Raw genomic sequence first — 16,228 nt, forward strand, 5'->3', positions numbered from 1 at the left:
TGTGCGCGCATGCACACTGCACATCAAATGCACGCTTTGCGTGGAAAAAGAAGACTTCACTAGGTAAGTAGAACAGTGAGGGAGGGAAGAGCTGTGCCGTGCGATTTAGCATCACTAGAAAGCAGGATATAAACTGCATGGCACAGCTGATTGTTAGAAATAGCATTTTTTAACTACCAGTGCAACCGAACCGGTAGCTTTTTAACTACTGGTTTGACCGAATTGGTAGCTTTTTTAAACTACCAGTTTGACTGAACCGGTAGCTTTTTTAAAACTACCAGTTCGTCCGAACTGGTAGTTTTTATCACAACTGGCTTGCCTGAACTGGAGCAAACTGGTAGCATTTCACCCCTGCGTTTTGGGCTTAAATTACATGAAGGATGATTGGGAATACATAAATTTAGTTTTTTTCTAGATCATATGCAGAATTTTTTTTTTTTTTTTAATAAGTATGTGGTATACAATTTGTTATATAGTAATTGAGAAACAAATATGGACTAATGAGAAAATAAGAGAAGAAATAAAAGAGAATAATAAAAAAATAAGAGAAGATATCTTAATGGCTTTTCAAGGTTTGGCAAAAAGACTGGAGGTGGTGGAGGAGGAGGTGCAAGAAATTGTTCAGTCAAATCAACAAATAGAAAATAGAATGGGGGGAATGCAAATCAAATTGGATAAAAATGAAGATCAAGTGGTGGTGATGCAGTATAGAATGATGGAAGGAGCTCTGAGAATTAGAGGTTTGAATGAAGACAAAGGGGAAGATTTAAAAAAATTTTTATCAGAAGCTCTGGCTGAATTTATTGAACTTGATCCACAAGAGGTTGCTTATCAAATTGACAAAATTTATAGAGTTAATTCTTGGATTGCTAGGCAAAAGAAACTTCCTAGAGACATCGTGGTTTATTTTTTGAAAAGAACAGTGAGGAATCAAATTTTGCAAGTTGCTTTTCAGAAAAACTTGAAAATAGGGGAACAGGAGTTGAAGGTTTTGAAAGAGATCCTCCCAAGATGTTAAGGGATAGAAAAGACTTTACATTTTTACACAAGAACTTAAGAAATACCAGATTCAATTTAGATGGGAGGTTCCAGTTGGCTTGACAGTGTATTATCAGGAAGAAGATATCGTATTGACACAGTGCTTAAGGCCAAAGATTTTCTTTCTACAGTGCTGAAATTTGAAATAGAAATAATAGAAAAAGAATTCAAGAGACTCAAATGGGTGTGGAAGCTGAGGTGATTCCAGTGATGTTACCATCAGAGGAACAACCACAAGAACAAAGACTGACGAGGGAGCCCTTAAGCGTAAAGAAAAGGAGCAACAAACTCAAAGTAAAGTTCAGGATTCTGCTACAGAAGCGGTGGAGGAGCACGGCCGAAGATACGGGAGGACGATCTTCAGTTGATTGCCCAAAGGCTTCAGCAGCCCAGTAATGGCAAATAAAATCTTGACTTGGAATGTCAATGGTTTGAACTCAGCTCAGAAGAGAAGAAAAATATTTCATTATTTGAAACAATTTAAAAATGATGTTATTTGCTTACAAGAAACGCATATTAAATTATCAGATCAAAAGTACCTAATAAACTCAAAGTTAGGTAAACATTTTGTTGCTTCAGCTTTGGAGAAAAAACATGGCATAGTGGTTTATTTGAGAAAAGATATACCAGCCAAGTTAATAGAGGCAGATATTTATGGAAGATATATTGCTATTGAACTTACAATAGAAACAAAAAGGACTCTCTTGCTTGGTATATATGCACCCAATCAGCAACAAGAAAATTTTTACAGAATGTTATATGATAAGTTGATTCTATGGGATTATAAATCGTGCATTATATTGGGAGATTGGAATGGAGTAATAGATACACGAAAGGACAAGAGAACTTCTTCCAAGAAGATACCTGCACATGCAAAGCTGCCTAAATCCTTTTTTGATATGATAGAAGATTTTGAGTTAAGAGATGTATGGAGACTGCGGAATCTGGAGGAAAGAGACTATACTTTTTTCTCTGATAGGCATCAATCCTTCTCACGTATTGATTTTATTTTAATTTCTAATGATTTGCTTTTTAGGGTGAAGAAAACTAAGATATTTCCAAGATGTTTGTCTGATCATAGTCCTGTTTGGATGGAATTGCAATATGGAAAAGAGGGTAGAAGAACTTGGAGATTAAATGAAAATTTGTTTAGATATCAGGATAATGTAAATCAATGTAAAAAGCAGATGAAAGAATTTTTTGATTATAATTTGAATAATGAAACATCGATAGAAATGGTTTGGGACTGCAGTAAAGCTTTTATGAGAGGTGTATTAATATATCTTAATAATAGACAGAGAAATAAGCAACAAAGACAGCGTAGGTATTTAGAAGAGGAAATTTATAAGAAACAACAATTATTAATACATAACCCACATGATCAAAAACTTAAAGATGCAATAAAGTTACTACAGAATCAATTTAATATGATAATGGCTGATCAGGTGGCAACAAATATACAATATGCCAAACATAATACTTTTTGTAACGCAAATAGACCTGGTAGGTGGTTAGCATACACTTTAAGGAAAAGACAAAACCAACGTACTATAGAAAAAATAGAATACAAAGGTAAAGAGAGATATCAACAGGATAAAATTAAAAAAGCTTTTTTAGAATATTATACAAATTTATATCTTAAAGATAATATATCGAATAGGGATATTGATAAGTATTTGAAGGAATATAAGGTTAAAAATTTAACTTTAGAACAAGCGGATGAATTGAATCGCCTATAACCTCGGAAGAAATTATTTTGGTAATTAAACAATTAAAATGGGAAAACTCCTGGTACGGATGGGCTTACAGTTAGTTATTATAGGAATTTACAGGATGAGATGTTAGGTCCACTTAAGGAATTATTTAATCAGATACAACTAGGAGAATTCCCCTCATGGAGAACCTCTTTTATTTCATTGATACCAAAGAGGAACAGGATTGTTCTAAACCTGGGAATTATAGGCCAATCTCACTTTTAAATAATGATTATAAGATTTTGTTAAAATAATAGCTAATAGATTAATGTTGATTCTGCAGCGAAGAATTCATAATGATCAATCTGGATTTATAAAAGGGAGACAGATGAGGAATAATGTTAGGCAGATTGTTAATTTACTGGAGTACTTAGAAAAGAAAAATTTTATTCCAGCAGCATTTATTTTTCTCGATGCAGAGAAAGCTTTTGATCGATTGCATTGGGATTTTTTATTTAAATTAATAGAAAAGATGCAATTTGGAGATGGTTTTTTAAGAATAATTAGGGCAATTTATGGAGAGCAAACAGCACAGATTATAATCAATGGTAGCTTAACAGAACCTTTTAAGATTGCGAAAGGAACAAGACAGGGATGTCCTTTATCACCATTATTGTTTATTTTAACTCTAGAACCATTATTGGATAAAATACGAAGTAAAGGAGATAGAGAGAATTAGAGTTAGACAGTATGAATATAAGTTGAGAGCTTTTGCAGATGATTTGGTGATTACTTTAACAAACCCTATAAATTCTAGTAAATCCTTGTTGGAAATAATTGATCAATATGGGAATGTCTCAGGGTTTAAGGTAAATCAGAAAAGACAAAAGTGATAATAAAAATATGGCCAGACAACAGAAAGAAAAATTAGAGGAAGTAACAGGATTTGAAATTGTAAAGAAGGTTAAGTATTTAGGGGTTTATATTACGTCATCAAATGTGAAATTGTATAAGAATAACTATGAGGTTTTATGGCAAAAAGTTTACAAGGAGTTGTTTGGTTGGAAAAATTGCAATTATCTTTGCTGGGAGAATTGCTGCTATTAAAATGAATGTTTTACCTAGATTTTTATTCCTCTTTCAGATGATACCAATAATTAAGAAAGATAAGAATCTTGAGGAATGGCAGAAGGGAATTAACAAATTTATATGGGAAGGTAAAAAAGCTAGGGTTAAAATGAAAATAATTCAAGATTCTCGGAAAGGGAGGTTTAAAATGCCTAATTTTAAATTCTATTATGAAGCAGCTGCTCACTCTGCAGTAAGTGATTGGTCTAATTTAACAGAGGACAGAATTTTGAATATAGAAGGTTATGATTTGTTATATGGATGGCATGCATATTTAATTTATGACAAATAAGTGGATAAGGCCTTTAAAAATCATGTGCTAAGAAATGCCCTTCTGTGTTTGGAAAAATACTCTTATAAACTAAATTATAAGGTTCCTATATGGGCATGTCCTAGACATACAGTAGAAAATATAAACATAGAACAGAAGCAGGAAATGATTACATATAAAGATCTTTTGTATACTGAAAGAGGTAATTTGCAGTTAAAATCTCTGCAAGTATTAAGAGAGGAAGGGAAAAATTATACTTGGTTTCAATATGAGCAATTACATGCTAGATGGAAGGGAGATCAAAAATTGGTATAGAGCAGAACGAGGAAATTTGGTAAAGCAAATTAGAAATCAGTCTCAGGAGCATATAAAGAGATTGTATAATGTGTTACTTGAAATAGATTCTGAAAGGGACTTGGTAAAGGACTGTATGATAAAGTGGGCACAAAATTTTCAGGAGCCAATATTATTGGAAACGTGGGAAAGAATTTGGGTTAGAAATGTTAAATTCACGAGCACAGAATCTGAGGAAAATTTTTATAAAATGTTTTATAGATGGCATCTAGATCCTAAAAAATTATCGTGTATGTATCCAGAAATGCAAGCAAAATGTTGGAGATGTAATTGTGATGACGCTACATATTTTCACATTTGGTGGACTTGTAAGGACATAAAGGCCTTTTGGATAAAAATTTGGTGGATTTTACAAAATGTTCTGAAAAAGAAGATAAAGTTCCTGCCGTAATTTTTCTTGTTGGGAATTATTACGGATTGTACAGTAATTGAGACTAAATTGATTTTAAATCTAATAACTGCAGCAAGATTACTAATAGGACAATATTGGAAGAAAAAAGAAGTACCAACAATACAAGAATGGATATTGAAAGTTGCCAATTTGGCTGAGATGGCGAAGATATCAGCCTTTTTGAAAGACAATACGCAAGAAAGATACTTAAAGGAATGGAAAAAATGGATTGACTATATTCAACGAGATATCAGACTAAGAGTTATCAGACTGTTTTGAATGATTATGATGTATTATTTTGATAGCTTTTGGGGAAGTTAGGAATTGATGATTGTAGGGGTATAATTAAGTTGGGACGAAAACTTTTAGCATATGTTTGTTTTACTTTTAACTATACCTTGTGCTCGTTCCGGAAGTCGGGGGAGGGGTTGCGAAGGGAGGGAGGAGGGGGGGAAAGGGGGGGAAAAAATTTTGTAAAACTTTTTGAATAAAAAAAAAAAAAAAAAGAGAAACAAATATGGACCTTATCAGAAAGCAAAGTAACCCAGCAAGTATTTATTGTTTATTCATAACATTAAGAGACTTACAAATCCATAGTGGCCTTTTTCTCCACAGTTGTAACAGTATGGTGAAGCAGGTTGCACAGAATAAGAGTCAGCTGTCTTGAGTGGTCCTGGTCTAGTCTGAAACAAAAAAATTATCAGCAATGAAACTGGAACAATTAAAATGAATTAAATTAAAACAATATACCGTATTTTTCGGAGCATAAGACGCAGCCCCACCCAAAAGAGGCTGAAAATTTGGGTGCAACTTATACTCTGAATGTAGCTTTTTTGAAGCTTTTTTTCAGCTCTAACGAGGCACTAGCGAGTGAAGTGGTCTCCATGCTTTGCCTGCTTTTCTCACTGCTGCTCCCTCTCAGCTGTGCTTTAGAAGCTGTTTTTTATCCTCAAGCAGGGAATAAAAAGCATGCGCGCTCAAAACCAGCAAACTAATGTGCTGAAGCTGACTAGACTAAGGACGCTAGCCAGATGAATACCTGGTAAGCAGATTTTTTTCCCCTATTTTCGGTGCATCTTATATTCCAAAAAATATGGTAGTTTCACCACCTAGTGGAATTACATCTGTTACTAATTGGAAAAAATGTATTGCAGTTATATTATATATTAACTTAGAAAGTGCAAGCACAATTTCTGGGAGGAATGTGGGATAAAATATGTGTATGGCTCTAAAGATAGATAGTATATACACCAGTGGTTCCCAACCTTTTCTTGTTTGAGGCACAACCTTTTCTTGTTTGAGGCACCCTTGGAAAGCCTTTCAAAAGTTCCCGGCACCCTTATAAGGAAATAGATATTTAAAATCTCCGTAGCTCAAAAGTTCCCGGCACCCTCAAAAGATCTCACGGCACCCCTTAGTGCCGCGGCACACTGGTTGGGAACCACTGATATACACTCTAATGTGATATCCAATATGACTATCATAGGAATACAAATCAACTTAGTGACAGAATGTGTGCAAGCTTAAATGTTCTTTTAACATACATATCTAGACATATACATATACATACACACACACACACATATATATTTCTTCCAAAAAAAGGAAGAAACAGCTGCAATCACACATTGCTCCCAGAAGCACGAAGCTGAAGATGACGAATGAGACTTCGTCGAAATGTCGCCAAGACACTTCCAATTTTACGCGGGAGAAAACCCGAATAACCAAAGACCTACATACATACATACATACATACACACACACACACACACACACACACACACACACACACACACATATATATATATATGTATATGTATATATGTATATATATATATATATATATAAAACCAAAGACCGACCGACCTACCTACCTACCTACCTACCTACCTACCTACCTACATACATACATACATACATACATACATATATATATATATATATATATATATATATATATATATATATAGAGAGAGAGAGAGAGAGAGAGAGCAATAGTACTTTAGACTTACTACTGGTATATATCACTTCACAGTGCTTTCCAGCCCTCTCTAAGTGGTTTACAATGTCAGTATATTGCCTCCAACAATGTGGGTCCTCATTTTACTGATTTCAGAAGGGTGGAAGGCTGAGTCAACCTTGAACCAGTGAGGACTGAACTGCCGGCATCGACAGAATTAGCCTGCAATACTTCATTCTAACCATTGCGCCACCACGGCTTTTATATCTATATCTCTATATACATACATATATACATACATACATACATAGAAATATAGCAAAATATGAGAAAAATAGGCAGCTAGTTTGGTCTAGTGATTAAGGCACCATGCTAGAATCCAGGAGATTATATGTTCTATTCTCCCCTTAGGCATGAAACTCAGCTGGGTGACTTTAGCCGGTCACTTTCTCCTAGACCAGCTTACTTCACAGGGCTGTGGTTGTGGAGAAAACAGGATGAGGAAGGAATATCAGATATTTTGCTCCCTTGAGTTATTTATAAGAATAATAAAGATGGGATAAAAGCAATATAAAAAACCAGAACCATAGCATAACATTTGAGTGTAAAATTGTATTCCTCTTAGATTCATATTCTATAAATTGCCACATGCCCAAAGCATGATATTACAAGGCTCCGGCCCAGGGTGAACAAGCATCATTGCATGGATATCTATCTAAGGTTCAATTGCTGTCAACATTTGCTTTTATTTTGTGGGGAAAGACATTCCACTGGTCAGGGTTTTCTAAAGTTTCTTCAATAAAGAACAAATATCAATTCAAACTATATGTGGAATGAGAACTTAGACTGTCTCAAAAACAATATGCAGATTTCAGCAATTACACAAAATTTTAAACTCATGGAGAAATGGTTGTAAATTTGATTATTTTTTATGGTTTAATTCTAATGAAAATATTTTTCTCTATAAAGTTTAAACATTCTATTACTATATGCATAGTAGTTTCTCTGTTTGTATGTTTTAGAAATCGTTTGTTTTACTTACAGCCATAATTGGGACTAGAATTTCTGTTGATAGACAAGGCAGATGTTAAGTGACTCACACCCACATTTATGACCTTCTTTGCCAGAGTTAAACGAATCACTGCACTTATTAAATGAGTTATGTGGTTTTTAAGACTTCCCGTATTGACTTTGCTTGTAGGAAGCATGCTGGAAAAGTTGCAAAGAGCACCAGGACACAGCAATCTTTGTAAATCACATGGCTAGTTGCCAAGCACTCAAATTCCGATTGCATGAGCATAGAGATCCTGATGGTTGTAAGTGCAAGGATTGGATGTAAGTTACTTTTTTTTTTTTAGTGCTGCTGCAAATCTGAATGGTTGCTAAACAAACTGTTGGAAGTTGAGCACTCCCTGTATTCATGGGAGGTGTCACAGATATTAATTTATTTTAGGGGGTCAAGGCACTGCAAAGTTTGAGAATTCCTGCTCCAAGTATCTAAAGTTAGATCTAAAGCACAGATGAATTCTTGCCTTTATCTCCTTTAAAGACCACTTCTAACAATTTGGGAAACCTGACAGTCAAGGAGAAGAGCACTACCTACAGATAGGTTGAATTTTGGGGTATAAAAAGCCTTTTAAAAACATCTTCATTAAAACACATTTTCACTACGGTTTCACAATAGAAACCAAAGAAAGAACACTTGGGTTTAGCTAACACGGTTTAAAACAAAAGGGAAAAAAATCATTACAGTATTTTATAAATCTCAAGGAGGAACAGAATTTCCTGGTTTATCCTAATGCTCCTACACAACCCTTGAAATGAATGGATGGGAAAAATGTGGAAATCAGAGGTAATCAGATTAATACCACTTTTATCTTGAATTTTTTGGAAAGGTAACTAAGGACTATACCTAGGTATGAATACATCCTAAAAATGATCTCAATCATACAATTAAAAACCTTTTGTTTAATATCCATTCCTTAACAATTAACGTTACGATTTGTGGAATCTTTCTATTTCTGAATGCAATAATCACCATATTTGAACTGCTTGAATAGACTCCCAGAGTTGCTTATTATAATTATCTGATAATAATGACTGGTGAAAATCACTTCCACCAAATATTAGTTTGGCACCCAATAGTGCAGAATACATGAGAACAAAAAGATTTTATGAGAACATTATGAAAAGTAGCTTTTTTTCCATTTCAAATCTCACAAAAATTTGTGTTTTGGGCTGCAAGAAGGATATGTGTCTTTATGACCTCAAAAAACGTATCTGTCCAGCACTTCATTTTGTTTATGTAATTGAAAAGGTGAGTGTTAAGGAGACAAATTAAATTGAATACTTGCCATTCAGTTCAACTATGCATTACCTCCCTACAGCTGTCCAAAAGTCTAAAGAGGAAAAAAGAACCTCATAATATGTTGTCAAGCTCACTATATTCTAATTGTTTCCGGTTTTAGAAAGCATTTAAGGTTTCCGATCCAATAGGTAGAAAATGATAGCAGCAGCTCTGCTATAGGATTTTTTTTTGTTAAAAACATTTAAATAATCTATATTTTGTAGAGTGATATTTTGAAGATTACTTCACTATCAATATATAGAAGTAATAACCCAGTAGATAGCATTACCTATAAAAGGTCCATCCCATCTGCTATTCTTCCTGAAAGCTTTTCATGCACCAGTAAACTCAGTAAATATCAGAAGATAAAGCATAAGCCTACCACGCCAAGGATTTACTCCTAATGTCTCCTCAAAGTGCAGCCCCGATGCAACGATTACAAATGATTTTCTTCTAATGTCATTTTACATAACCCTTTTTTCTGCATGAGTAGTTAGTGCAGAATGAGTGAATGAATGAATGAATGCCATTAAAACAGTTAATCATTATCTGGGACACTGGCCTTCCTCCCTTCTCTGCCAGGAATCTCCATGACAAAGGCCAAGAGATCAAAATGCCAGGGCTGCCTTGCTGCCCTATTTCTAACAATAATTTTTTATGCAAATAGCCCTGCTGGGCAGCTCCCTCGGTGACCTTGAGATGCCCTTATCTTAAACTGACTTTGATCCAATAAGGCCTTCTTTTTATGAAGCTCATTACTTCTCGAGATATGTATCTGACTTAAATTTCACTAATTAAAAGATATTATTTATTCCCGGGGTTCCCCCCCCCCTTTACTATCTTACAGCTACATATGTGGACAAAAGAGGGGGGGAGAATTATAGTACGGTGCGAAATGGACAATTTCTTTTTTTTCAAATTTCAGTTGAGAGAAATGAATCTGTGGTTTTATCTATCTTATTTGCATTCTGCTTTCACTGTGGATTCCTAAATATTATTCAGATATTCCCATTAAATATGTCTATTAACCAGATCCATAAATATCTACTTCGGTACAGCAGTGCTGGAGTTCCATGTACTCCTACAGTATTCATTGAAAGAACACCGTTTTGATTGCTTTTTAAAGACTATGCTACACTGCACTGCACAACACAAGGATCAGTAAGTTAGCTTTGTGAAGTTTTCAGTATCCCCACTGTTTGCGGCTACCAAAAACTCCTAACTTTACTGTCCTACAATATATATTGCAAATATGACAAGAGAGACGTGTACTTTTTAAAATATAAAAACCTAAAACTCACTCCAAAATTTATCCCACCACACAGGTATAAATGCAGCTCTGCTCACCATCCTATCTTCAGTCGTGTCCCCCCCCACTCCCTAGGTCTTCCTAATGTTTTGTCATAGACCCTTGTGCAAACCTTGGTATGCCATATTGCCAATCTCCAGGAGACTGTGAGCACTAGTCCTGCGTTAGGCATGAAAGCAGGGTTGGGTGAGCCAATCACTCTTTCTCAGCCCACATGTGACAAGCCAGTCAATTCCTGTCACCACCAAAGGATCAACACTTGTCGATTAAAAAAACTGTACTTGTGGAAAAACATTAGGAAGACCCAAGAGCGGAGGGAGGGGACTATTCTTGGCGTTTATGACAATTCGCCATGCCCAACTCATCACAGCCAACTTGCTGCAGACAAAAGTTACACTAATATGAAAGAAATGGTGGCATAGAATCACTGAAGGAAGGATACAAAATGAGGGATAGAATGAAGTGTGAATGACAAAAATTAAAATAATTTTTTATTTATTTTAAATTATTAAATTGAATTGTTACATTATCTCACAATGAGTTGGCCATGGTGAGTTCGCTACGGTGAGTTGGTTGTGGCGAGTTGGCCCCAGTTGGTTGGCTGCACCTACAGAAACTCCAAACTGAGTAAAAAAATTAAACATAGCCAAATTCTTGCAAGACCACAAATTTTACAAGAGTTAAATATTATACGATGGTATTCTTCTCTTTCTTCTCCTAAAAAAGCGGCTAATCCCTGTTATAGTAGTAGTATAGTTACTTACTATTATGCTTAGGAAATTTTGAAAAGTCCATGTGTTTTGTAAGTCAGCTGAGATGCAAAATATGAAGTCAATACTTTATTAGATTGTCCAATTTAAAGATAAGCTATTAAAAACTATAACCCTGACTATTCTCCTTTAGTTGCATTCTGCAAAAGATAAAACTCACATATTAGAGGTTTGTTGTCCTGTGCAACAAAAACTGATAACCATCTTAATGTACTAAAACAGTGATTCTCAGCCTGTAGTCTGTGGACCCCTGGCCCCCCCACAATGTCATCACAGGGGGTCTGCAAAGGCTTGAAGAAATGTTATGAACTTGAGTTAAGTCTTGGTGGTTCATGGTCACAGTCCGTGGCCACAAAAGATATTTAAAGGGAGTCTGTGGCAAGGAAAAAGTTGAGAACCATTGTACTGAAGAATTATCTTGGAAACACAAGAACAGTGGTGGAAACTCAGACACCTAGAACCAGACATGATTAATTTTCTCTATTCCAGGGCTATTTTTTTTAAAAAAAAATTCTCTAGAAGAGAGCACTTGAAGAAATTACCCAACCAGGAAAATCCAATACGAGAATAATAGCATTTAAACAATGCAGGGAAAACGGAAGATATATAACCAAGGAATATTCTGAAACAGCCTCCCTTGCATCATGTGTTTTAAAGGAGTTAAAACAAGGTATTAGGATGATCAAGTAGTCACCTGAGGACATCCCAGACTGTCACACTTTAATTCTTATTCCTTAGGTTTTAATACAGGCTACATTTCAGATATTCTAGTAGGTTTAGCAGCTCTTAGTCTGACTGCTAATTTCAGTCTATTTCAGGGATGAGCAACTATGGTTTCTTTACAACCTGTGGACTTCAACTGCCAGAATTCCTGGCTCAGGCATTCTGGGAGTTGAAATCAACAGGCCGCAAAGGGGACACAGTTGCTCACCCCTGGTCTGCTTGGTACAGTTATGTAGAACTCCAATTGGCTTCATTGGAGTTCCCCTGAAACTTTATTATCATTGGGGTTTGAAAAAGCCAAACTAATTATTAAACATCTAGCTTACGAGTGTCAAATGGACTTGGCTAAATTATCAGATACCATCCAACCCGGAGGTGGTTGTTCTAGTTTTCGTTTTATTTTTATCCTATTGACAAAACTCCTTATCCTTATCCATCTAAACAATGAAGCAACACATATCTTTTAAGTTGGCTTGCCTCATATAATATGCCATCAGCAATCTTAGAGAGTATATACTGTAGTAATCCTGTGGGAGATAAGATTTTCCCTAGAGGTACAAAAGATACTGAAACTGACTCATGTTGCATTGTGCAGATCACACCATCACAGAATTTGCACTATGTACTAACATCAGTCCATTTCAAACTAAAAGATGATTTGTATTTGACAGCTATTGACTCAGCTGTTACACCCAATATTGCCACATTTTGTGCTAAAGCTTGTAATCTTTGCCAAATAAATCTTCAGGAACTGATTTAGTGATAAACTAAGTAGGCCCAGAGCTTTATGCTGTTCACTGCTACTTTTGCATGACTGTTCTTATTCTGGATTGGTCAAAAGACTGCAATGGTGATGCTCAATATCTCTCTCAGGGACATTCTTAAAAAGAACAGAATAGAATGGAATTGAATTGAATAGGGCTGGAAGGGGTCTTAGAGATCTTCTAGTCCAGCCCCCTGCTCCAGCAGGAGACTCTATACAATTTCAGACAAGTGGCTGTCCAATCTCATCTTAAAAACCTCCAGTGATGTAGCACCCACAACTTCTGATGGGAAGCTGTTCCACTGGTTAATTGTTTTGACTGCTACGAAGTTTCTCCTTAATTCCAGGTTGCATCTCTACCTGATTAGTTTCCATCCATTGTTTCTTGTACTGCCCTCTGGTGCTTTGGAAAATAAGTTGTTCACCTCTTCTTTGTGGCAGTCCCTCAAATACTGATACCATATCACCCCTAGTCCTTCTTTTCTCTAGACTAGCCAAACCCAAATCCTGCAACCATTCTTCATATGTTTTAGTCTCCATGTCTTTAAACATCTTACTTGCTCTTCTGTGCACTTTTTCCAAAGTCTCAACATCTTTTTTGTAGTGTGCTGACCAAAACTGGATGCAGTTTTCCAAGTGTGGTCTTACTAAGCTTTTATAAAATGGTATTAATACTTCACATGATTTTGATTCTAAGCCTCTGTTTATACAACCAAGGATTGTATTAGCTTTTTTGGCTGCTGCCATACACTGTTGGCTCATGTTTAAGTGATCATCCACCAGGACTCCAAGGTCCCTCTCACAGTTACTGTTTTTGAGCCAGGTTTTGCCTAATCTGTACCTTTGGTTTTGCCTAGGTGAAAACCTTGCGTTACTCCACATTAAATTTCATTTGGTTGCATAGGGCCCATTATTCAAGTCTCTCAAGGTCTTTTTGGATCCTGAGCTTGTTTTCTGGGCTGTTAGCTATTCCTGCCAGCTTAGTGTCATCTGCAAATCTGATGAGTTCCCCTTCTATTCCCTCATCTAAGTCACTTATGAAGATATTGAAGAGTAGTGGCCCTAAAGACGGAACCCATTGCTTACTTCTCTCCATGTGGCTATAGTACCATTAAGGACCACTCACTGAGTACGGTTTGCCAGCCAGTTACAAATCCATATGGTGATGATGCTGTCTATCATACATTTTTCTAGCTTACCAAAAAGTAGGTTGTGGTTTACTTTGTCAAATGCCTTATTAGAAGCTAAGTACACTATTTCCACAGCATTTCGCTGGACTACTTATTTAGTCACTTTGTCAGAGAATGAAATAAGATTGGTTTGAGAAGATCTGTTTTTAACAAACCTATGCTGATTTCTAATTATAACTTTAATTGTTTCTAGATGTTTGCAGATCTATTTTTATTATCTTTTAAATAGAACAGCTATTTTATTTAAAAAATAGAATATACAGAAATAGATATTTATCTTAAATGATAGCTAATGAATGGCCCAATACATTTTCTGGACAAGGAAATAATATAAAACCAGCAGAAATATTAGAATCTTATGCAAAAATAATTAAGATCCAAATAGGCTCATACCAGAATGTAGAAGTAGCTATTTTAATATGGAAACTCTGGAAGAAATAAACAAGATAAGGCATGTTATAGGCACATTTAACAATAATCTGGGGAAGAATGAAACAATGTATGACATATCCTTGAGTGGAGAATTGTTATCTGTTTTGTTTTTAAAATGTGAGTCTATATCACCAGCTGTTTGTAATTTCTTTTTATTGTAAAAATCTCTTTCTCCCTGGTCACCTGCCTCCCAATCCTATTTTATTGTCTCATTGCAGCAGGAGAGTGCTCTCAAGATATGAGCAAACAATGTGCACCCTCTCTCAGGAGAGCCACCCAAGGCATAAAAGTCAACTCAACTGACCAGCAATATAGGTGCCCAAGCAGGATTGGATGGCAACAGTGCTGGAGGTAAATAATCTCTTTAGTGACAATACACTGACATCATTTCATACTGTGAAGGAAAAAGCAAAAGTAAATTATTCCTGTATTTTACTAAGAAAATGACAGATACAACAGATAAAGGGATTAATTATATGGGTGCCTTGGCTGTTGAATGGCACTCAATATGCTGCCACTGAAGAACAGTTGAGGATCTTTTGAAGTACTGAAAGTATTTATGATGTTAGTTTAAAGCCTTTGGGATGCCTAGAGTAGTTGCTGATGTTCAAAGACATGTGCGGAAGGTGAAGAGTGTGCCCACACATCAGTAGTGGGTTTCAATTTAGTTTGCTACCGGGTCACTCGTGTGCAGAAGCGTCTGGGCAGGTGGGTGGAGCCTCCTGCCGCCGCCGCTGCTACCGGCTCGCCCGATCCGGGGTGAACAGGTAGCAACCCCCCACTGTCACACATGCTCCAGAAGGTAACTACTCACGAGAAAGCCTGCAAGACCCAGAGGGACTGTGCATCTTGGAAGTACAGTACTAGGAGCCGAGAGAAGACCAGGCTTGCAGTCTCAAGCGTAGCGATTAATGGACAATGATCAAACCCCACTTTCTAACTTTGGTTTATTATTCCTTAAAAGCTAAAAGAGATATCTGGGGCAGCATTTTAATTGGACTATCTGGTGAATGTTTCTATGACCCACAGTGTGACTAACAGAGAAGAAAAAGAGAAGAATTTAAACATTAGCTTACAGCAAAAGCAAATTAATTTTTATATTATAAAAGTTTTTAAACAGACGAGGAACAGTTGTACTTTAATGGGCTGTGTTTATATCTGCTTCCTTTGAACAAATTAATTAAATAATATATACCCTCATGAAAGAGGGCACAAAGATAGAAAAAATATAGAAATACAGATCATGAGGAAATGGATTGTGAAGATTACAGAACTTGCTCTTATGGCCAAACTAAACTTGTCTGATTAGGGAAGGAATAATAACCATTTTTACAAAATCTTGGAAACCTTTTATGGACTTTTTGCTGAAAATGTATAAAACTGAACTGATAATGTGAGGATTTACTGATTAAAAATCCCAGATTTTTTATGGGAAGAAGGGAACCATGATATATAATTTTGAAAGTGGAAATGGTAATGATTATGTTTATATCTCTTATAAGGAAGAGTGGAAGTCACTTCTTTAGGTAGTTTCTTTCCTTTCTTTTTCCTTAACTTTTACTGCTTCTCACTTTTTCTTTTAATCTTTTCATATCTTTTTCTTTTTTCTAATTCTTTTTATTTCTATAGTTTTTAACCCTATAAAACCCTTTTCTCAATAACAATTATATATGCGGTTTGTGTGTATGTTGTTGAACATGTCATACACTCCCAAGTTTTCCTTTCTATTAAAGAATTCTTTAATGGGCAGATTTTTTAAAAGAGTTGCTTTTTTAAAAAAAAGTAAAAATCATCATCAGAGCACATATATATTAAAAAATGCTTATGGAACTTTAATAAACATCTGTTGAAGAAATGT

The 16,228-nt window shown here is 35.6% G+C and overlaps 1 protein-coding gene across 1 annotated transcript in view; it reads right to left on the reverse strand.

The window, feature by feature from the left end:
* Nucleotides 1-16,228, reverse strand: part of ZCCHC7 (zinc finger CCHC-type containing 7) — a 147,869-nt gene that overhangs the window by 10,603 nt on the left and 121,038 nt on the right. The window contains exon 7 of the mRNA XM_058169440.1: nucleotides 5,464-5,559. Within this exon, the coding sequence (XP_058025423.1) occupies nucleotides 5,464-5,559 (96 nt within the window). The remainder of the gene's footprint in view (nucleotides 1-5,463; nucleotides 5,560-16,228) is intronic.

Source organism: Ahaetulla prasina, chromosome 2 (assembly GCF_028640845.1).
Source record: "Ahaetulla prasina isolate Xishuangbanna chromosome 2, ASM2864084v1, whole genome shotgun sequence".
NCBI classification, from domain to species: Eukaryota; Metazoa; Chordata; class Lepidosauria; order Squamata; family Colubridae; genus Ahaetulla; species Ahaetulla prasina.